The sequence below is a fragment of the Mustela nigripes genome, chromosome 3 (genome assembly GCF_022355385.1).
Source record: "Mustela nigripes isolate SB6536 chromosome 3, MUSNIG.SB6536, whole genome shotgun sequence".
NCBI lineage: Eukaryota > Metazoa > Chordata > Mammalia > Carnivora > Mustelidae > Mustela > Mustela nigripes.
The window spans coordinates 30,654,522-30,679,094 of record NC_081559.1 but is presented as its reverse complement, the minus strand read 5'-3'; the positions used below and the strand labels follow the sequence as shown (position 1 = coordinate 30,679,094).

Below are 24,573 nucleotides of genomic sequence, written 5' to 3'. Positions count from 1 at the left end.
TTTTTTAGCCCATTAGCATTCCCCAAGCCTGTGAACCACGCTTCAGTTAAAATACGACACAGCTCAACAGATGCATTTTGTGAAGCAAACCCTGAATACATCTGTAAGGCTGGCTAAGACCAATTTATAAAGCACCGCCGAAGCCGTTGTTGAACATGGCTCTGTTCCAGGAGCCTCGGTACCTACTACCTGAGTACAAGTCAAGGATCTTGTAAGCCCCAGGGCTCTGTCTCCAGGAAGGCTGGGGTTCCTCCAACTTGATTCAAGGTGCCTACGAAAAGCATCCTCCGTCAGCATGTGCAGAGTGGGCGAAGGGTTGGGGGGCTGGTGTGCAGTGGAGAGGGAAGGGGAGGTTAACAAGTCAGCGTTGGACATGCCGTCTGGGGCAGAGCAGGGAAGTGAGACACAAGAGTTCGGGACCTTTAGGAAGAGAAAATAAGGAGGTTACGAAAAAGCGAGAGGTAGTGTATGTTTATTCAGAGATCCTGAACCGACATCAGAATTCTGGAAAACGTGTTAAAATTTAGCCTTCCTGGACCGCATCCTCCGGTTTGACTGAGCAGTGGGGATGGGGCGGTGAGTTCGCATTTCTGCAGAGTGGGGAGATAAACCAAAGCTGTGGTTCCTAGGACCAGACTTAGAGACCCCTTGGCCCCGTGGCCAGAGAGGTGACCAGAGACATGCCAGGCAGCTCTACTGCTCAGAGGGCATGTGGTCTGGACTGGTTGCTCAAACCGTCAGTTTCCTCATCTGTACCATAAAATTAAAAATAAAACTTGCCTCAGCAGGTTTTTTTTTTTTGGATGAAGTAGTTCCCGTATTTAGCATAATGCTTGGCAAATTTAAACAACAACAACAGAAATCTTCCCTAGGTGTTAAACTGGTATTACTGCGTCCTAAGAAGAACATCTTTCCCCATCTTCAGAGTCCTTCAGAAACGGAACCTTGGTGCTAAGGGTATATAATTTTCTACCTCAGGCGAAGGCTATAATTAGCATAGAATAGCTCTATTTGCTTTTTAAGATTAGTTTTACAGACAGGATATTTTTCTGTTGCCCGTGGCCTTCAGGGCTGCCCAGAGCCCTTCACTACTTTAATTGAAAGATAACATTCTGTTTAAATACTTCTGCAGGTCCATTTTCTCAAAAGGAGGCTCTGTTCAGCTTGGGGTGTTTTTCCTGCTGCAGACAGTGATTTTCATAGCACCTCTGCAGAAGAGAGAAGAAACAGGGGATCTTTGTATTAAAGTCCCACCGCGCCTCTAAAACCCGTAGCTATTACAGCTGTAACTGTTATAAACGACTGGATGCATTTGCATAATGCAGTTGTCACTGAATTAAAATGATTTAAAATTGCCACCAGAGGCATTGTCCCCCCTCCCCCGACGCTGGCCTGCCCTCACTGCACCCCTGCCTGTTGTAGGGGAGGAGCCCTGTCCATCCGTGAGCCCAGCTGAGACCCATTTTATAAGCCCCTCTGCTTATGGAGACCTTCATCTCTATTTCTCTTGGAGAGCTCATAAAGATTCTGACAAATGGATACTTTCAATAAACAGAACAAGGAATGCAGAAAAATTGTAAAGATGGTGCCAACTGTCAGAGGAAGGAGGTGTGAGGGTGCAGAGGTGGTGTGGAAGCGTGTGAATTCATTACCAGCAGTTACTTGAGTAACTTTTTAAATTGTCCAGGAGACTATAAATTCTCTCCCCCCCCCCCCCCCCCCCCCCCCCATCTTTTGGATCTTCTCTCTTATCCACACCTCCAGAGAGATCTGGTGAAATTGGAGTAGGTGTTAATGCAAGAGAGTCAACCTTTCTCATTAATTGACGAAGTATCTTTTGATTGAAGCGGGTTCATTAAAAGTCCTTTAGATGCATTTGGTCTGTCTGTGGCCACAGATGTAGAGGGTAAAGGAGTCTGAAACTAAGAGTTTCCTATGTATTGCATTTTATTGAGAGGAGGACAGAAAAGGTATAGAGAGACCACTCCTTCCAGCCAAGGGGAGAGACGGGAAATGGTTTTTCTTTGGCCTTTGATCTACACCACACTTTCCAGTTTTTCTGCCAGCTTTTTGTTCATCACTCTAAAGAAAGTCTCCATGGTATTGTTTCCAAAGTTTTACCTTGGAACGCTTTCTTAGGACACCAAACACATAGTGGGGGAAAAAAACTGCCCTTCCTAATTTTTCCCTCTGAGATGAAGACATTTCCCCCTGTCACCACATCAGAACAGAGTCTTTTCTGGGTGGGAAAGGTATTGGTTTAGAGTAATTACAGGAACTTTGCAGCAGTGACATATCCTAGTCCATTTTCCCTGACTGAATGTCTGAGTCCGAACATTCCACAAATATAGCAATGAAAGTGAATATTTTTGATTTATCAAACTAGCGTTTTATTTTCCTCCCAGGAAATCTTTTATGTTCTCTTTGCTTTTATCTATCCTTTAGTAAAATACGGAGGATTTACGCTCCCCTCCCCACCCCTCCCACAAGTACCATGTAGGAAAAAGGAATTTCAGACCTTGAGCCCATAGCAATTAAGAAACTAAAGAATGGTTATTTCCTAGGTTCCTCAGAAAGAAAACCAAAGTGAAATGAGAGAATTATCTCCCCCCACTTCTCCCAAACCTTAAAATAATTTTGTTCTCTTTGTGGGAGTGGGGGGAACAGGTTGGAGGGAGGAGCAAGAATGTTCTAGTACTGAATTAACCTGCTGTCTCCGGTGAATTAATTTACTGAACCTTTTCTCTGATTTTTATTGTTTGTTGTTGCTCAGGTTGTCGGTTTAAGGGAGCAAATAAAATTAAGGTTTTTTTTTTTTTTTTTCGGTTGTTTTTGGTTTTTTTTTTTTTTAATTATAAAAAGGAAAAGAAAGGATACAGCTCCTGACCCTAGCAAGGCAGGTGGGCAGAGAGGGGAGGGGACAGTTAATATTGTGCATGCTCAAGCTTTGAGATGTGTTTGAGTGATAAAGTATTCAGTGTGGTTACTGCTTCTGGAAACTTGGGTTTCTCTAAATCAGTGAAGAAGTTTCTCTATCCATTGATTGCTTTAGCATCACACAAGTGGCTCTTCTGGGGACAAAATAAATTAATTATCCTAAAGATTTTTTTCGCCTTTACACAGACCTGCCCATTTATCTTCTTCCCCTTTTGCTTGAGAGAGCAATTATCCGTTCATGTGCTCCCTGGATACCAGAGGCCACTTTAGTTAAAGACCTTGTCAACAAGCCACCCAAAGGGTTAACCTTCCAGATGGAATTTAAACCTACCCGTCCTTTTAATATTTCATTCCTAGCTCCCCACAGCTGAGGCATAAGCTTGGCTTGCTTTAATTAAATTAGATCGCGCAAGACAGGTGTCTTGGCAGTAAAATTGTGCACAGCCCATTTTTATCTCATTAACTGCAGTGCTCATCAAGGGTTTGTGTTTTTCTTTCTGAAAACTCTAGGTAAACCAGTAATGATCATAACAGAGTACATGGAGAATGGCTCTTTGGATGCATTCCTCAGGGTACGTGACTACTTTATATTAAACCCAAGAATGTTGGTATTTAGAAGACTCGAACAGACTCCTTGTGTCCATCCTGTTTGGTTGTATTCATGGACTTTTTTAATGGGGCAAGGGAGGAAGAGGAGACATAGAGAATGATGTGATTTTTAAAGGCTATTAAACAATCCATGTTCAATGAAGGTAGTATTAGATTCATTCTTGCGTGGTGGGGCTGTTTGAGCGGTAGATTCATTACAGTTGGATAATTTCCATCTACTACAGGAAGCAAACCCAGCTCCTAGGATGCACTCTAGTAAAGAATAAGTGACTTTGTTCAGAAAGGTCCGGAAATAATGTTGAATTTCATTGCATACTTGATACAGATATCAAAAAAGGTTCAAGTAATAAATGCCTGGTGAAAATTAATTAGACCTCATGCTAATGAGATGGTTTCTCATTCCTTTCCTGCACAGAAGAACGATGGCAGATTTACTGTCATTCAGCTGGTGGGCATGCTTCGTGGCATCGGGTCTGGGATGAAGTACTTATCTGACATGAGCTACGTGCACAGAGATCTAGCTGCGCGGAATATTCTGGTAAACAGCAACTTGGTCTGCAAAGTGTCCGATTTTGGCATGTCGCGAGTGCTTGAGGACGATCCGGAAGCCGCTTATACCACCAGGGTAAGGAGGATTTACGCGACCTCTGGGTTTTGACTCTGATGAAACTGTGCCTCTTTTCTCACTTTGATGTTTAAGCCCTTTGTGATTTTGTAAGTTTCCTCATCATGCAGAGCCTCTTCGTGCCCACGCATTCATTTTTAAGCCATGTTTCTGAGGGATTTTGAAACCGCCTCACGGTGTGTGACTACTTGACTGCACACTAGAGCTTTACTTACTGCAGTTTTTACACTTAATTTTTCTTCCCTTCCTCCCTCCTTGCCTCCCCTCTTTTCTATCTTCTTTCCTTCCTTCCTTCCTTCCTGTTTTATATTTTCTCTTTGGTTCTTATCTATTATTAAAAACATTTTCTTATTTTAAACGAGACGGAGCAATGTTTCTAGTTGGTTGGCTACTGAATCTGGGAATGTAGATCCAAGATTTATAAAACATTTATACTATGAGAGAATTTTTAGTGTCTATTGGTCTTCATTTTGCTACTGGTAGATAAGCTGGATTAGGGGACACAGTTTAAGAGGTATCAGGATCCGTTTAATGGCTCTGCTATCTTAGCTGGACAAGCTGAATATAAGATAGTAAGGAAATAAACAGAATCATAAAAGTTATTGGCCATGAGGGCTGGCACTGCTGAAATCAAAGAGAAGCAGACAGTTAACAGCCATTTTCTTCCTTCCGTGCTCATTTTGCATTAGCAATCCTAAGCATTGTGTTTTTGTGTGTGTTTGTTTGTGTGAGTGGTTGTGAGTGGTTGGTTGGTTGGTTATTTTTTTTTCCCTTGTAGTTTTCATTTTCTTTGGCTGTAGTTTTGGGTCTACACTACACATATATCCACTTTTGAATTCTGAGTCCATTGAGTTAGGAAAGAATGCATCTTTGTGAATGCTAAAGGTCTTTAATTCTTTTTCCAGTATTTGGAGAGAGGAAAGTGAAAGAAGGCTTCTAGAATGAGCATTTACATAGATAAAACCTTAGTCAAATAGTTAAGGAAGGTAGAAGGCAGCACAAGCATCCTCTGCATAGAACAAATAGAAATGTAACACACTAGGTTTTCAGAGTAAGCGCCAGAAGAATTTTCAGGGTAAGTGCCAGTAAGAATCAGTATAATTTCTAGTACAATTTATTGCCTTGTTTAGTAGCCTTAGTAAAGCAGACTTTGAAATGATGTTCTCTTGAATAGCTTAAGGGTCTGAATTCAGGTTGCATTAATTTCCTTAGGTGGAAACTTAAGAAATTTGAAACTCAATTAAAAATACCTTTCACATAAGTATAATCAAACAGTAGACATTTGAGGCAAAACAAAACAAGAAAACAGCATTTTAAACTTTTCCTGAGTAATACTCAATTGCTTTAACCATTTTTGCCGGTGTCCTCACCCCACTGAAGACAGTAACAGCTCTGACATCTGGTATTTGGCTTTTGCTGAGAGCCTATGTAATGTATTATCTTCTAAACATGTTAAACATGTTTCTCATGCTATATAAAAGTAGGATCACAGTGTGGTCATATTTAACTTCCACAGTTCATGATTTCAGAAGTGATACTAAATACTGCCTTTGTGCTGCTGAGTGAGAAAATCCAACAAGAAGTCAACTAGAGTCTCCGTGACACATCCATTGATACACCATGATGACATAAGCATTGTGTAAAACCTGAAATTCTTTTCTTCTACAATATTGCCTGAAAGCAGAGCTCAGGTAATAGGTAGACTTTTAAAAAATAATTAAACAGATTGACTAGAGAAAATCTATGAGGAGAAGTGTCTCAACCTCGAAGACTAGTTAAAATAAACAAGTCTCTTACTGTTGTTTGGAGAGCTATCTCAGGAATGCTGTTGACCTGCTTCCAAACAGTAACAACATTCAGTGACTGAAATGGCACATCAGTGATGTACTTAAGGAATAACTTACGGCTTGAATGTTCACAGGGTGGCAAGATTCCTATCCGGTGGACCGCGCCAGAAGCAATTGCCTATCGTAAATTCACATCAGCGAGTGATGTATGGAGCTATGGAATCGTTATGTGGGAAGTGATGTCGTATGGAGAGAGACCCTATTGGGATATGTCTAATCAAGACGTGAGTCTTTATGTTCTAAAATATGTCTTCACATTGAGATTCTGGAAGGATCGCATCAGCATGTGATGGAGTGAGGGCTGAGCTTAAAATGATACACGGAATGCAAGATTCTCAACAAAAACGGATGTAGTAATCTAGTTAAACCTTATGGTCATGGATTTCAAGGCCCAGAATTATGTAGGTTAAATGGGATAGTATGGAAGACAGATTCAGTAGATAGTTACATAGGTGGATGGATGAGTGATAAGGAACAGTATTTTACTTGATTAATGCTCAAATCCATACTGAAACAAAATTCAACTTTGAATCTTAAGAAAATACAAGGATATACGAAAAACACAAATTTCACATGTGAAAAAATTGACACCAAAGGTTTATTGGAAGAAAACTAGTGAATATTTTAAAACTGGCATAGTTGTAATTAGAGCTTGCCCCTTGAGGACTCTAAAATAAAGCTTCACTAAATGACCCTTTGTAAATTATGCACATCCCTTTAAATGTACCATCTGGACGACTTCGTAAGGGAGTATCCACAATGCCTGCAATTTCAGAAAACCATTCAATAATGACACTAATAAGATTCCAGAGTAATAGAATTTAATTACAAACATCTCCAGTGTGAAAGGGGGAAAAAATACAAAAACAAAAATCTTAAACCAGGAGGTCTTCCCAGAACACTTGTTAGTTATTTATATATGTGAAGTGAAATATTCGCAGAGGATGTTTACAAAGGCATGGTATTCAGTTCACCAATGATAAAAATTACAGTTTGGGAGAAAACTCATCTTTTACAAAATGCTTCTCATATGGAATGCCCTCTGCCCATCTGCCTCATCCTGGACCAACAGGAAGTTGCAAAGGCTTGACAATTAAATGAAGAACCAGGTGCACTCAGGAAGTAAGATGCTTGTTACCTTATCGATAAAAGACTTTTCAGAGCAATGGAGAAGCTAATGCACTCCGTGTCTAGTGGGGCAAAAAATTCTCTAACCAGATTAAGAGGAATGATAGTGTTGACATTGTGTTATCTGTAAGTTACAAAGAAAGGTTCATAGCAGACAGGAAGAAAGCCAATAGCTAGCATAACTGATAGGTAATCGCAGGCTGGAGTGGGGGAAGAGGGGGACAAAACTAGAGAGGTGAGTGGTGTGTAATCTATTGTTTAGTGTGATTGTGTCACAGACCCCTTCCAGGTCCGCCCATATAGCAACATTTGGTTTCAGATTAGAGACTTTCAGAGGGACAGAAACTACCTACAGGAGCAAGTAGTGCATATGTTTACTCATTTAATGATTTGATACTTAAACTTCATTTCAGTTGAGAGTCCTGACCAAATGCTTGTAGGAGTAGGGGATCTAAAAGATGCTGTCCATTTTCCTGCCCTAAATATTTTCAGGCCTGTAGTTTTGACAGTTTCTGTATTATATGACAACAGTTTTTATTGTCTTAAACTTTCAGTTGTCTGGCTTTATCCATGAAGAACATCTGAAGCCAAGTCTCTCCCACAAATAATATTGATTAGTCATTCACGCGTATTTGTCTCTGTTGGGTTCTGTGTAGAACAGGGATCAATAGGAAATGTAACTGGGGAATGACTTTCATCAGAATTCATTTGGCATATGGTGAATAGAATCAAAATAGCTATTGAAAATATGGCAAACTTACCAAGTTTTTTTGTTTGTTTTGCTCATCAGTGCCCCCCCCCCAAACAAAACATTCAGCAGCAAACTGAGAAAATATGCTTTGTTAACCCACAAGCCATCTTCCAAGCTGGCAGTGGAGAAGGAGCTAATGAAAGAGTATTAAGCAGTCTGAGGGTTTTATAACAAATTGTGTTACCCTGGCATTAGCCCAATATTGCTCTCATTCTCATCAATTCAATGTGAAATGTTTTCATCAAGTCCAGAGTCAACACCATGCACCTGGAAAGATAAAAGAAAGTCCGAAGATCAAACTGACTTAGTGTAATTGCTAGAAATAAATAGAATAATGTTTCGTAAGGTAGCATATAGAAGTCTACACTAGAAGGAGTGGTAAATAGTACTAATACAACAGGATGTTGGCAAAGATACATGGCAGAAAAAAGGATCAGAGGGCTTAATAAATCACAGGATGATTGTTGAACTGTGTGCTAGCTAAAAAGACAATAGTCCTACTGATACATAGAAACTGGGCCCAACTGAATTAACTGTTTTCTGTTGAAAGACCAATTTTTGGACAGTAAATAAACCCTACAGGAGGGTGAACGCCAATGTAGCCAATTGAGATGGCTACAGCTCTCGTATTTCGCTGAAAGTTATATTTCAGAAAATCAGAAAAAAAAAATGATTTTTTTTTCTACCAAAGTAGTAAAAAAAAAAAAAATCTGATTTAAAACAAATAAAACTTTAAAAATCTCCAAACAAACAAAAGTATGTCCAGAATTTCATAGGATGCCCATAAATACTGCTGATAAGTAGCCAAGAAATAATTCCCCCCCCTTACATTGGGCGTGAGTTATGTGATTTTACATTCCTGGGATTCACACCCTAAAAGACGAGGGGCTTAGCAGGATGCCAATAAGAAAAGTACCGTAATACCTGTAAAGACAGATTAGAGAAAGTAGAATGAGAAGAAAGACTGTTGAAGGGTTTGCTTATGTTTTATTAAGCAGGGAGAACTGAGCAATAAGACAATTACCATCTACCATTAGAGCTTCTTCTCTTCAAAATGGGAATGTCCTCAAAGAAATTTGTGTGTTTGTTTTAATTTTCTTTGCTAACACTTTTTTTTAGATCTCCTTACTAGCACCTTTTGTAAGTGTCATTTGACAGCCGGCCGAGATCAAGAATAAGATACCAAATTGGCGTATTGGCATAGTGTGGTCTTCCAAAAGTAAAAATAGTTGGGCATCTAGAGCATTTGAGGAGAATGCTATTTTAGAGAGAGGTAGTGTCTTCTGGATTGGGAGGTCTGGAAGGTGGGCTTCTGTATTTGTCCCATGAGCTGTCTGAGCAAGTGGACAGAAGCTTAAAATGATAAAAGGGGCTTCCATCTTGGATGCAACCATTAATGCTTCTTAAGGAAGGTCTTTAACACTAGGTTAGAGTCCCTTTTGCTGAGAGGGTTTAGCTGCTGCTGGGTAGCAGAAGGGGGAGGGTCATTGCCATGTGATTTCCCAGGGCCAGGCCTCCACCAGGTTGTTGATCTGATTATGTTCTAACCACTTGGCAACAGTGATGCATCTTCCCTTTAGAATTTCAGACTGACAGTTCCCTGCCCTCTGAGAACACCGTGTAGTAACAGCTGGCTTCCCTGCCCTGTTGCCAGCAATACTCAGTTCCAGCAGTGGCTTCTGTGAAGACATTGGGCCGTTCTCATGCTCAAGCTTGCTGGCAGCTGGATGAGCGGGGAACTTGCTGGTCAGGAGGGTGGATCTCTAACAACAGCTTCCCTGGCAGCTTATATATCATTCTGTTGTCTTTGGTAGGTAATTAAAGCCATTGAGGAAGGCTACCGGCTACCCCCTCCCATGGACTGCCCCATTGCACTCCATCAGCTGATGCTAGACTGCTGGCAGAAGGAGCGGAGTGACAGGCCGAAATTCGGGCAGATTGTCAACATGTTGGACAAACTCATCCGCAACCCCAACAGCTTGAAGAGGACGGGGACCGAGAGCTCCAGGTCGGCCATGCTTGCTTAATAGTGATGTATGAAAGGATACATTAGAGGTGGCAGGCGAGTGCTGGCTCCCTGGAATTCCTGCCTATTTGTCAGACGCCACTGCACAGCTCTCTGCAACTGGGGTGGCTTCTTTCTCAGTTAATGGAGTATATATGATAATTTTGTTTACCATGTTGAAGAGCCTAACACCTGTCAGGCCTCAAATAGTCATAAGAAAAACAAATTTAAAAAATAATAATATCAACAAAAACGAACCAGGAGCGAAGAAATAATAAAGGTGCTTCTTTGATGATGCTAGACCTGAACATTTAGGGAGACACATGATAATGGACTTTGGGAAGACATGCAGGTCACGAGATGCTATATTTGGGAAAGGGAAAGGAACACTGGGTTAGTAAAAAATGAGCCAAGGACAGTTTTTCCTGCACTGTATTTTTAAGTTGACTTGTAAAGTGTTATAGGTGCTTAAAGGCTTTAAAGCAAGAAATCATTTGGTTTCAGTTCTGAAAGTTTCTTTTTTGAGTCTTTTATGAGTAGAAGGAAACAGGACCAAAATAGAAACTGATCAGGTTACAAAGCATGCGGATGAATGTTTGAGAGGGGTTTTAAAAAATGAATAGACTTGAACCCCCTGTGAAGGAGGTAGTTATTTCATTGGAAAGTGCAAAAGGAAGAAGCATTACCAGTCCAGAGAGGAGGTAAGGATACTGCAAGTCCATAATTCAACAGGAACTTTTCTACCTGGGGACTGGGCCTCACTAGTGAAAGCTTCAGGATCCCACCATTGCTATTAAATAAGAATATTAGCATAAGACAACTGGGCAGCTGCTTCAGGCCTACAAGAAGTGAGGCATTGACTCACCTCCAAATCTGTGCTTCCCCAAGGTTCTTCATGACCCTGAGTTAAAAAAATATTGGAGAACGTTTTCCCCATGATATCCAAGATCATGGACCGGAAGATAGACCAGTCTTGGTCAGTGCTATGAGTGTCTCCTTCAGTCTTCTGGAGACTTAGCCAAATGGTTGTGGTATATACTGATTATTACAATGCATGAAGAAAAGAATCTGGAACAGACAGAAGAGGACCCTCTATCCTTTTAAGCTTTCAGATCCCTTAGCACTGGCCACAATCCCAACAGTTTTCATGATCAAGCTCTTCTGAAGTAACACGGGGCTGAATTCACATCTTATTTCTGCCACTTGATAGTCAAGTGACTTAAAAAAAAAAAAAAATCTCCTGGCATTTCTGGGCTATTTCTTGTTCTTCAACTCTCCAAGAGGTGTAGGTGGCCTCTTCTATTCCAAGGTGAACTTCCTTCAGCTTTTGGATCTCTGGCTCCAGATCCCAGATCCCATGCATATTGTCTGAGTGTCTTAAGGCGGGTTCATTGGTACTTGGTGTTTGTTTCTCCTGCTGGCAGAAACTCTTCAATTACCAATATTGCATAATGTGTGCTTTGTACCATTTATGCAGAACAAATTGAGAACAAATTGAGTCATTGGACATACTCTTCTCAATTCTAAATTTTTCTCACTGACAGTACTTCAGTACCTTGGATGCTTATTACTGCTTGCTAACAATGAGATGTAGTATAGCATTGCTTGTGATTCAGCACAAAATTGGGCAAATGTCATGGTGTTCCACAAAGAGCACAGAGACTTCCAGAACAAGCTTGAGAGTGACGCTTAGAGTTAATTGAGATTGAATGAGGATATTTTTCATCCTTAGGTCATTTTGACCTTGTCAGGTACCTAGAGCCTTCATGTGGCCCTATTAATGCTCTTGCTGTAAAGTTAGAAATGCAAACTATTGGTCTTTGTCTAAAGATAAGTATTACTTGTAAGCATTAACAGTAATGTTAAAATCCTCTGTGCTGTCGTTTGTTATTGGGGGGAAGAATTAAATCCTGATTATTTGTGCCATAAAAATTTATAGAAATTTTACTCAGAAAATTTATTAGAATAATGTACATAAAAGCTCACAAAGACACAAAACTGATAAAACAAGTCTGTAAGAAAGAAGTAATGCAAATTAAAGTAACAGGTAAAAATTATAAAACAGACAAAGGATTAATTGTGCTGTGTAGAAAATCAAGGCATTATATTGACTTAATTTTCTTTCCATAGGAAAATAATTTTTTTGGTTAAAATTCAGTAATGATGATATTCTGATTTAGTGTTTCTATTCAAGCAACACACTCTCGGGATGAAAATTCGGTCAAAATGTTAAGATCCACCACATTCTGTAATTTCTAGGGAAATGGGAGTTGAAGAAAATTTAAACAAGTACCTGTGTTAACTTAATAAAAAGTGCTTAGAATTCATTGAAATGATTATCTAAGAGGGAATACGAGAAGCACATTCCACAATCCAAGCAGTGATCAAAGTGGCCATTCTTCCTTCCCGTCTTGGCACACGTGCTGGTCAGGCATGGGCTGATTAAAGAGGGCATTAACTCCCTGCTGTCCCAAGTTTGTTTGAATGCACTGAGCCTGCCTGCAAACCTGGCTGGGAGCATGCTGGACTTGAACTCTCGCTGTTTTGTCCGCTTTGTCAAGTCTGGCAAGTTGCAAGCTCTCAAGTTGTCCTTACTCATACTTCGCTAGGGTTTCCATAGATGCTGTCTTGAAGTATGTAATGCTCTGTGCCGGCAGGGACTGCACTCTTCCGGCAAAGACTGATCCAGTTTCAGCCACAAGGTCTCCCGCAGTCTTTATCCCAGGCAAGAATATTGAAAGACCTGTATAATCATTAATGTACAAAGAAGGCCACATAAAACAAATGCAGGAAGTGCAATTAAGAACAGATAAGGTGATGGATACACACTTTTAGCAACTTCGTGAAATTAGGGCCAAAGAAACCCCCAAAACAAAAACGAAAAACCTCCTGATGCCATTGAACGATAGGTAGACCCCAAAAAGCCTATCTTAGGCAGTCTGACTTCTGAATCTTGCCGTCTCACTGAGCATCCTTGTCTGTCTCCGCTCCCTCATTCCCTTACCAGACCTAACACTGCCTTGTTGGATCCAAGCTCCCCTGAATTCTCTGCCGTGGTGTCAGTGGGCGATTGGCTCCAGGCCATTAAAATGGACCGGTATAAGGATAACTTCACGGCTGCTGGTTATACCACACTAGAGGCTGTAGTGCACATGAACCAGGAGTAAGTACTCAGCGATGTAACACCAAAGGGTAAATCTAGATTTAATAGTATTTTTCTTTTTTTGCTTTGAGCTGCATTATCATCCTCCTCATTAAAAAAAAAAAAGAAAGAAAACTGGAATGCCTTTCATTTTGATTGAGTTTAATTTTACAGAGCCTCTAAAAGCACCTACATTGTTGCGTTCAGTTGCTTAATTAAACATTTGAATACACCTGCCTTGTTGCGCTGTATGAATTGTGGCTGATTTCAAATGTGTGTCTGCATGAAGCCCAGAAACGAGATTCTCCCCTCGTGTAACTTTTCTGGCCCTCTTTTTTTTTTTTCTCCCCCACCTCCAGGGACCTGGCAAGAATTGGCATCACAGCCGTCACACACCAGAATAAGATTTTGAGCAGTGTCCAGGCGATGAGAACCCAAATGCAGCAGATCCATGGCAGAATGGTTCCTGTCTGAGCCAGTACTGAATAAACTCAAAATTCTTGAAATTAGTTTACCTCATCCATGCACTTTAATTGAAGAACTGCACTTTTTTTACTTCGTCTTCGCCCTCGGAAATTAAGGGAAAAAAAAAAACAAAAAAAAACAAAAAAAATCAATACCCGCAGTGTTGCTTGGTGTACAGATCGCCGAAACTGTGGGGCTTCGCAGAAATGACAGCCGTCGTTTGAAATTAGACCTGGAACAAATTGTTTCTCAGAAGTACTCCGTCCATCACCAGTTTGTAAAATACATGTACGTATATAAATAGAAACACCACCTCCGAGTTTGATGCCGCAGTTGCTGCTAGACACTCAGCTTCTCCGAGACGTCCTTGATCCTCTCTCCAACGGGAATTACAACTGCAGTATTTTGTTTGTGGCATAAATGACCGTCATCCTGCTTTCACCGGAATGGATACCATGCCCAGGAACATTCTGGAAGGACACAGTTGTAGCTTTTAAGGCTTGGTTCATACCATAGGAAACAGCCTAGGTGAAAACCATGTGGCTCATGAGTGTTGCTCCTTCAGTGCTTGGGCCCCCCGTTGGCTTATGATGACATAAGGGGCTGGAAAGAAAAAGAAAGTGGATTTCAAATAATAATAATAAAAAATAATAATAAAACCCAAGCACCTCCCCATCACTGGACAGACAAGGTTTGTTTCTTTGGGCCTGAGGCTGTGCCATATAAAGTCGTATTTTGGGACTCTACAAACTTACTGTAACTACCTTATGGATAGCGGACCATGACAATCTTGAATAGGGAACTTTCACACTTCCCTCCTTTAAAGAAGCAAACCCAAACCTACAAGGTAAGGCAAAACAAAACCTCAGCACTCTTTCTCCAATGAAAACTTTTTTCTTAACTTGATCTAATTTGAAACGCTGGGCAATAAATATTCTTTCATGTCTGTCATTTAGTTTGGGGTTCTCTCAAGATTTCAGTCCTCTCTTGACAATGGGAGAAGAGACCAGTGTGGAAACTGATACGGCTTCCCTGCTGTTCTGGGAAGACGTGAGTTAGGAACTGTACTATGTCAGGTTTGGAAACATGGCACCTAGAGCCTCGCTTGCTTTGCTTTCTCTCACACAAGGTTTCTCTTGCCCTTTGGTGCCATTTATTCATGCCACAAATACGTGGTATCTTTTGGGTACCAGGTAATCACCTGTAACCTTGGATCATGCCTCACTCTTCGGAGACTTGGCTGCTTGAGAAGTACTGGAAGATCTGTCCATTATTCTCACTCTCTGTCCTGCTTCAGTAACCCCTGCACCAAACAGGGTCAGCCAGGGAAGATTTACCTAGAAGTCAGTAGTGAGACTTAGAATTCACCTTGATGTCCTCGTTACCAGAATGAGACCTCCTGGAACACACGCTGCTGGTCCGTCAAGACCATTAGCCTTAGATGCTTCTGGTTAATCCCAGAGTTTTCTTCTTGAAACGTGAATTAAATGGCTTTGTTTATTCCTAGGAAAAAAACACCTAACTTTTTTGACTGGACAAATTTTAACTTCTTAAACTCTTCCATTTTTACCACTTTTAAACATGAGCTTGGCTGATTTTAATGACCTTCCCCCCTTGGTTATGCTGAAAGCTATTTCTTATAGAGCAAGGCATGTTCAATTTGATGCTGTCAAATCATGACAGTTTAGTAAAAACCTTTTTGCAGCATTGGTTGTAAAAGCTTTTCTGTTCAGAAGGAATATGAAATTCATTTTTTTTTTAAACTACTCCAACCATTTTTGTTTTATCACCACTTTTGCCGAACCCTAAGAGTTCTGGATATTCATGTTCAAAGGTGACAGATATATTGGTGGGGTTTTTGTTTGCTGTAAAAACAAAAAAAACTATGTAATTTTTTCCTTCAGGAAAGCTGTGATGTATTTTATTTTCAGTCTCCACAGACCAGTTCGAATAAGGTAGCATGATGACATTATCTTGGAAGTCAAAAGAGTGTTTCCTTGCATACATTGAATAATTAGAAGCCTTGCTTTCTTCAAGGCAACAACATAGGATGAGGTATTTTTCTACACACTGAACATACTCAAAGCAGAACATTTCAAAAGAGAGAGTGTGTCAGTTGTAAGATATCCTAACAAGTTAATGCTGGACACTGTGCTGAGGTCCTGGTGTTATTTCTCAGCACACATTTTGGGTACGTGCAGAATAATCGGGCAAGGCTTGAAATCTTACTGCATTCAAAGGTTGCCTCCTGGATATTAATTTGAACACATTGTATGAGTTAGAATCCAGGCCAATGGAAAGGCCAAAAAGGGCTTTCTAAGTGCCTAAAATAATATCCAGTAACAGTTGAAGTGAAACTCTACTGCTTCCGTGAAGTTACACATTTCTAAAAGAAAGGGGAGGACAATAGGAATGTTCCATTGTTTCCCAGGGCATGGAGCCAGGCTCTGGCATCTAGACAGCTATGGATTCTAAAGCCAAATGAGCTGTTGACACTGGGAAATTCACTCCATGTTTCTTTATAACTCAGTCCCTCCACCTGCAAATTAGAGATAATGATACTTTAATAATAACACCTTTCCTAACACATGGCGTTGTTACAAGTGTATATGAAATGCTCTTTGGTAGAATGGACTAAACTTCACAGAAGGAAGGTATACTCTTCCTCCAGTGTTTTCCAAGTCTTACTCATCCATCTTTCACTCGCAAACCCGAGTGTTGTATTGTGACATGCCAGAGTGGGGTGAAATGGAGTTCAGTAGTGGGAGCCATGCAGATGAAGCTCCCTTGCCTTGTGTGGATTTATGAGGCTTCGATTTAAACATGTATCTCTACAAGAGGTGGCAGACCTACCTAGTATTCCTTTATCATTTGGCCTTGAAATTCATGACATTGTTATTTTATAATGGAAAAGGGAGAAATGGACAAGCGAGACGCCATTGTAATGAAAAGAACTGGATGGTAAAGACACTTTGATGTCTTCCTAATAGATCTTTCCTCATGATACCACATAGACTACATGCCTTGGTCTTTGTTCAAGCAGTTCCCACAAATAAGGAGTTGCCAGAATTCAAAGGAGCAAAGGTTTCTTTTTCTCCACTGCAAAGTATTCTGGAATTAACTAGATACAATCCTTCATATTCCCACACTTCTCACTTCAAACATCCAACCCTTTCAACATATACACTGAGTCCCCAAATAGCCTACATCCCATTGGGAACTATTGAAGAAGTGTGTTGGTGAACTCACAGGGGACAGACGTGGTTTGGGGACTCCTTTTTCTCCTCTAAGAATGGAATTTCTAGTAACAAAATAAAATCACGTTCAAAAAGTGGGCATATCCATACGGTGTTGGTTGTACTCCATCCGTTGTAAAGGCCCTACTCATGTCTCCTTATCCTGCATGTAAATACATGCCTGCCTAGTGCAGACCCTGCACATTTGATTATCCCTAGAGAAGATACAGCTGGAAAAGTAGATCTGGGTCCTTTTCTTTGGTTTTCTTCATAATTGGCAAAATGAATGATGTTGACAAATGGCTTCCAGAAGGGCTTGGTAGTTAAAAACCTTACCTACATTTAGAATTTTAAATTGCTTAAGAAGTCATCTCTGTCTGAATATTTTATAAGAAAACTTTATTTCTCTCTAAAGTATTTCCTACAGGACTAAATAATGGCTATTTACCTCAAAGGAACTAAATTTGATGTGTAGCTCACATACATAAACACACATATGTACAAAACAAGCAAATAAAGAATTGGTTTAATAAAACAAGCAAAATTGTCTGTGGAGATAAATTCTGGTCTTAATCCTTTGTTCTCCACCTGAAGTCATCCACTGCTAAACACGGCCATTGTGGTGGGAGATACGGTGTCTGAAGAAATCTTGGTGGTTAGTTGTCACAAAGGAAAGAAGAGAAAATTCCTTATTATTGTTCATTTTGATTAGTGAGAGGACAGGAGCCACAGAGACGCCGTTGTGTCATGCTGATCTTGTTCTGTTCTAGACTGATGGGATGGTTGAGACTGGTTGGTTCTTGGTGGGCTCGAGCCCCCTAAACCTTTCCTGCTGCCAGACATCTCCCTGACGCTCTCTTTCTGTGCCTGTTAACATGCAGCGCGTGTAAATCCTTTGCTAGATGCTCTCCTTCATTAGAAGTTACTTCTTAAGAAAAGCATTCAGTGCTTTTTTTATCTCTTGGTTTGCATTTTTTCAATCATAGTGTTGAATATTGGCAGATTGTGGTATTTCCAGATTTGTTCCCAAGATACCCAATTTCCCTTTCTGGAAAGGCTGGGTGCTCGTAGTTCAGGCTTTTCCGGTAGTACAATTCGCCTTTCACATCCCTTTACCAACTTGCACAACTCTTCTCTTCTCCTCTTGCATGATTCTTCCAAGTCAGAATTTTCATTTCCACAGAGTGGCTGTTCACACAGTAGCTAAGACTTGGCTATAGGCTCAGACTGTGTGGGTTCCAATCCCAGCTTGACTCCTTCACTATGTAGGACGTGCCCCTGAGCAGGTAGCTGAGCTTTCCTATGTTTGACAGCCTTGTCCATTCGATAGGGGTAAGACGGTACCTTCCTCAAGTTGTTACAATTAAGCTATTAACAGCCATTTTTTCTTGTTGCTACTCCAGTTGTCATTTTTCCGAGGAGAGAAGCTAGATCTCCATGCTCTCCCTCCTGAATTACTTCTTACTGAGCTGTACCGACTATACGTGCTTCTCTTTCTTTCTTGCAATATTGGCTGACAACTGGCTGACAATCTTGGCTGCTGTTTTGTCTCAACTCCTGTTCTTTTCTCTACAGGGAGTAGACTCTGCTATCTTGGCCTCACAGCCCTTCCTGTTGATTACAAAGCCCACAGAAGAAAACAGAACACACCCTCCTCAGTCCCTTCGAAACACGTTTCTTCTGCTTCTGCTCATGCCAGTCCTGGAGCAAAGACACTGATGAAACAACACCCATACCCGAGAAGAATGCATGGATGACGTTGGAATCTCCTTTCCCAGTGAAAGAAACCGCAGCCGGGCAAGGTTCAGCACGGGTCCTCCCGTTGCATTGAGGAATGTACTGTCTCGCAGCACCAGCTCTGCAGAGCCCTTGTTCCTAAACTCCTCGTGGTTTTATTTATATGTATTTCCATATCGCTCCTGTACGTCACCGCTGCCTTGGCGCGGCAGCGAGGGACGCAAGGCTACAGGTCGTACCATGGACACCAGGTTCGGTGCCTCCACACAAAGCAAAGCCAGTTCCCATGAGCTGCCTATGATATGCATTGCTGAAGTAACATTTTACCCAGGGTGTGCCATTGCCGTGATATAAATATATTTTTTTCCTAGACTAACTACGAGCTGACTTATCTCTTTTGATGTGTGTACATAGGTGTGAGAGTGCGTGTCCGCGGGTGTATGTGCGTGTGAGTGTAGGACCTCATGCTTAGCACTGCCTGTGAATGTTGTGGAAGGCGACACCCGGAGAGTTTTGGTTTCTCGCCAGTTCAGAGATGAAGAGCCACATGAGTTGGTGGACCCGCACGGGTCCTCCTAGAAAGATAGCCCGGAAATGTTCAGTGTCCTGTATTTAGAAGTGTATTCTGTAGCTGCCACACGAAGCTTAGTAAGTAAGCCTGCAGCTTAGGGTGGAGACATTTTCACCTTGGCGATGGGGTAACTTGAGAGTGTCCATCCATTCAGGTGACAGCCCATCATCAGAATTACTAATTCCAATTGAGCTTCTCATTGGAATTGCCGGTTTCTTGAGGGAGAGAGAAGGGGGTGGAATTTGCCTGGTAACCCCAAATGGAATAGAGGTAGCCTTTGTTTCCCTGCATAAATGGACTTGTTGAATGCGAACAAAATATATGCAATTCATATATTTCCGGAGGTGAACGTAGACGCGTGTGTCAGCTTTGAGATGATGTGTTCTGGATTAATACTTGGTCTCTCAATGTCACAGAAAAATACATGCCAGTGACTCTTGAGGTTAGCATCGTTGGGATTAAATGTCCTCAAGTGATTTTCGGTTCCCCGTATACAGGAAGAGTTCTACAGTTACCAATATGCAGCTAACTCCAACGGTCCTTAGCCTTCTAGGATCTGAGGTCGGTGTGTGAAGATTCAGTTCCGATAAGACATGTATGCCAAATTTCAGCCAACATACTGCCGTTTTTCATAATCTGAGTGGCTGCCTTGCCTATTCTAAGCTATGCTTGCAGAAACTGTAGCCATTTTCATAAGCTATACCATCAAATCAGGGAAAAAAAATGGGAAAAAAAAAAGATTCTGAACCCCATGTTGAGTAAGTAGAGAAAATCATCAATAAGTATTTATTACATTCTGACAGGGTGTGTGGCATTGTGTTCTCATAGCTATGCCAGAGTGACAAAAGTTAATTCACCCCTTTTTGGGGACTTTAATATATTTTTAAAGGGATGTGCCTATGCATTGATGCCTGAAAAATATGTATAAAGAAATGAGGTTGAATCTCTGAGCTGGTCATCTTTCCCCAGAGATCAGGGCAGGAGGCCAACTTCAGGGACTGTATCTAGCCCCATAAGCGAGTGCTGGCCTAGTGAGTTCAGATGCTCAGTCTTGCTCAGATCTTCCGTTAGGCAGCATTAAGCTGTTCCCCTGCACCAAATCACATAGCTTCACCATGTGTCCACTGGCCCCAAATTATTTTTAACAGTCATGGATGAAATGTTCTGGTGTGTTGAAAAAGTTATTTTCAAGACAGGTTGTGCTCACTACATTGCTGGTATGTGTGTTTTGAGAACTCTTGTATTCAATCTGTGAAGGATATGTGTATTAATCCATACACGCTTATAGCCTCAATATTTGTCTGAAGACACTCAAAATCTGACCAGTAAAGGAAAGTTCTAGAAGCAATATTTTCACTTATTTAACATTCTCCAAACAACATCAACCATTGATACACACTGAAGAGTGCATTTATTTTTTGTATCACTCCAGGTATGTTGGAATATGCAAGGACTGTGGTTAAAATTAGAATGTATAAGGCATATTATAATTTAGTTCATACCGAAAAGGAAATTAACAGAACATTGCTTGGCTCCTACATGTTCTGAAATTTGAGCGATCTCTTGAGTTAGACATAGATTTTTCTATTTTGTTTTATTTTGTCAAGGTATTTTTCTTCCCTTCATGAACTTTAGGTACACATAACTTATGTCATTTATTTATGGTCTTTTATACCTAGTTTGTAAAATTGTAAAATAGCAAACTAAATGCAAAGAGTTTGCATTTGAAAATAATAAAGTAGTTGCCGTATACAGACCTGGAATCCGGTTGTCTCTTTTCCATAATTTTTCCATATGCCTACTGTTTCTAAATCAATTAATTCTTGATTGTCATTTAATTAGAACATAAAATCTTGAGTTTTAATTGAGTGTGCTTAGTTAGAGGATTAAAAAACATTGACTTTTAAATAGCCCTTGGCCTTGAGAACAGCACATTAGCAAATCAGACTTAGGTTTTATGAGATTCTGTATGTATCTGAGTGTAATTAAGACAGTGATCTTTGGTTGGAATTTAGGCTCCCCCACGTACTACTGATAATGCAATTTAGGGCAAGTTTCTTAACTTCCTTGTGCCCATTTCCTTGTTTGTACAATGGCAATTATAATACGACAGGTATTTTTTAAAGATTTATTTATTTATTTATTTGAGAGAGAGCATGTGTTAGCAGTGGGGGAGGGGCAGAGGGAAAGGGAGAGAGAGAATCTCCAGCAGATAGTGAGACACCATATTCATACCACTTTTATTATAGCATATTATTATGTCATTCTATTTTACTATTAACGGTTAACATCTTACTGTGCCTAATTTATAAATTAAACTTTCTTATTGGTAGATACATTAGGGTAAAAAGCCATAGTATATATGGAATTTGGTATTATCTGTGGTTTTGGGTGTCCACTGGGGGTCCTAGAATATATCTCCTATGGATAAGAGGACTACAGTATTCTCAGCATTTTTAGCAATATAACCTGTCTTCTCCAACATCCACAGTACTATACCTTCTCTTAACACCTTTGGTAGTGACTAGCTACCCATCCTTGCCACAGACTTTTAATTCTGGATTGTTGGATCCTTGAGAGTGCATTGGGGCTCCAAGGAGTCCAAAGAGTATCCCTAAAACGTGGTGTAAATGATATGTATATGTGTGTTTTGATGGGGAGAAAGTTCCTAAATTTCATCAAATCATAAATGAATGTGGGATACAAAAATGATAAGAGCCATAGTTTTAAGGATGAATGCTCCCATCATTATACCATTTCATTAAACACACTGTCAATTGACTAAGCCCTTGTTAATTGAAAATCGGTCTCAAGACTTATTACAGTGTCTTAACTAAAGCCCTTAAGAGCAGCTGGCTTCAGAGAATGAGAGCATGCTGTTTAGTGTTCCTAGAGATATTTTAAAACATAGACCTTGAAATAAAAAGAATCTGGGTTATGTCTGGTTATTTTGTGTTTATTTCCTAGTTAAATACCTCTCTAGAATCAGCTATACTAATAGGTAGAGTAGTTGATAATGTATTTATGATTTGTGGCAGACTAGGCTTGGCATTTTCTATCCCACTTGTTCAGCAAGATAGAAAGTCAACTGTATTAAAGCTGTATTTATGGAAGATGGAGCTATAGAAATACAGATACAGACTTTTTATAAGGAATCGTCTCCTGCACTTACAAAAGCTGAGAAGTCCCATGATCTGCAAGCCCGGGACCCAGGGAAGTCAGTGGTGTCGCTCAGTTCAAGTCCAGTGGCCCAAGCACCCGCCGAGCCAACGGCGTAAGTCCTTGTCCGTGGGCAGTAGAAGATGACATGTTCTATCTCAGAGAGTTCCTTCTGAGCAGGAAGCAGAAGAGGGGAATTCCACCTTTCTCCCCCATCATTCTAGTCAGGCCCTCAATATAATGGATGACAGCCACCCACACTGGGGAGGGCATTCTACTGAGTTTACTCATTTAAATGCTGCTTTCATCCAGAAACACCTTCACAGACACACCCAGAGATTCTTATAATCTGGGCCCTCCATGACCAGTCCGGGTCATTTGAAATGAACCATCACATTGACCAGTAAAGCAGTTTCCCCTACATTTTCTAGAATGAGTTGGCAGAGTGGATATCAAAATTGCCACATGTAATTTAATAATTTTGAGATTGATTTCAGGGTAGTGCAATAATGAGGTTCTTCTATTATTTAGGGCAACAACTTCTAACTTCTGTAATACAAGGCCCCATATTTTCAGCATTTAATACACTTAAGTGTTGTTTCTAGCAAACATCATAACCTGATGAAGATCCGGAGGATCTTTCTGGCAACTTTGCAAGCAGTGAACTGGATCCAAGCTCCTTCCCTCCTATGAGGCTCTCATCTTCTACAGGTGACATCTATGGCCACCACCTAAGAGAGTGAATGATTCTAAAGCTGAAGGCTTTATTCTCCCTCCCCTATTTTATTGGTCAGAACTTATCATATGGGCCTAAGCCGCTGTTTGGAGGTGGGAAATAAAGTCCTGTAAGCACGTAAAGACAAATCTGTTGAGCAGCTAGCCAGTATCTACCACAAGTACAAAGAAGCACCACACACCAAGGGGAGGTCAGGGAAAGCTCCCTGTGGAAGTCAAATGCATCTGCTCCTACAATTATGTTGAAAGCTAGTTTCCCAAAGATGCCGAGAAGCATGAGCAGTGTTCAGACTTGCTATAATATTTGCATCCTCATCCTTGTCTACCCAGATGCTTCAGAGAGAACATTTTCCTTCCTGAATCACAGACCTCTGTGCCTTCTGTTAGCCACAAGCTTCTGTTTATATTAAAAAATGCTGCCTATTCAGGTTTAAATGGCCTTAGTGACTCAGTATTCCCAGGATGAGGGCCGGGCGGGGAGTGGGGAGCATAGAATAAACCATAATCCCGGGCAAGAGATTTAAAGTAGTGTTTTTCCTTTGAGTAAAGATACAACTAGAACGTGCAAAACCAAACCACTTTAGCCCCTGGATATCTATCAGATGGGCAAGACCTGAATTAAGGTCTTGTTCTGTCTGAAGCATCTTAAGAACTGAAGCCAAAGCTCAAGCTTACAGGGTTTTTCGTTCCCTTTAGCATTTTTGAACACTTAACTACATGCCAGACATGTATTAAGCTCTGTTTATTTAAATGCAACAGTCTGTGCCTGTGACATAAGTCCTCGTATGTTCATTTTATGGATGAAAACATGAAAGTACAGATTGCTTAGACAATTGGTTCAAGGCCACCTTGCTGAAAAGGGTTGGAACTTAAACACAAATTGTTGGACTCCGACAATTTGCTTTTAACTTCTACAGCACCCTGCCATACCGTGTGTATGATAAACTCAATCTGATGAAACATTTTGCCAGGTGGGTATGTTCCAGTTTGATATCGAAGCTACACGCCATCGGTAGAAGGTATATATGCCAGGACATTCTTTCTTAAACACTGCCTGCCTCTTCTGCTGCCAGGTGGCTCTTTTTTGATCAGTGAGTCATGCTGATTGTTTTTTGTAAGCTCTAGTGAGAGAAACTGTAACTTAAATACGGTGTTACCTTATCTACTGCATTTTGCAAGAATTAATTTCCAAAGTCAACTCTTCACTTAAAAGCAGAGTGTAATCTATTTTCACTAAAATACTACCATCTGATGTAGAGTGGGGGAGGAAGTAGTGATTTTCTTTAATCATCACATTGGTATTCTAAGCATAAAAGTCACGGATGGAACTTCTTGAGTGCCATTCTTCACTTTGATGACAGTTTGTGACAGAGAGGCTAGTCATTAACCAAATAGAAACAAAGGATGGGTCCAAGGACAAAAGAAAAATTCATTGAAGTGGAGTCTGAGGTTCACGTAATAAAAAAGTACACAGATTTAAAGTGAACCCTGGGGGTATCTGGGTGGCTCAGTGGGTTGGGGCCTTTGCTTTCGGCTCAGGTTATGTTCCCAGGGTCTTGGGATCAAGCCCCGCATCTGGCTCTCTGCTCAGCAGGGAGCCTGCTTCCCCCTCTCCCTCTGCCTGCC

At 40.8% G+C, this 24,573-nt stretch overlaps 1 protein-coding gene across 4 annotated transcripts in view; it reads left to right on the top strand.

Moving 5' to 3' along the window:
* EPHA4 (EPH receptor A4) overlaps positions 1–20,807 on the top strand; it is a 143,644-nt gene extending 122,837 nt beyond the window's left edge. For 3 of the 4 annotated variants that reach the window (XM_059393574.1, XM_059393573.1, XM_059393572.1), the window contains exons 13-19: positions 3,448–3,509; positions 3,962–4,171; positions 6,093–6,242; positions 9,712–9,905; positions 12,910–13,065; positions 13,404–14,356; positions 18,321–20,807. In XM_059393574.1, coding sequence (XP_059249557.1) covers positions 3,448–3,509; positions 3,962–4,171; positions 6,093–6,242; positions 9,712–9,905; positions 12,910–13,065; positions 13,404–13,518 — 887 coding nt within the window. In that variant the 3' untranslated portion in view covers positions 13,519–14,356; positions 18,321–20,807. Of the gene's footprint in view, positions 1–3,447; positions 3,510–3,961; positions 4,172–6,092; positions 6,243–9,711; positions 9,906–12,909; positions 13,095–13,403; positions 14,357–18,320 lie in introns of those variants that run through there. The other variant, XM_059393575.1, reaches the window with a different exon arrangement.
* Positions 20,808–24,573: the final 3,766 nt, after the last annotated feature.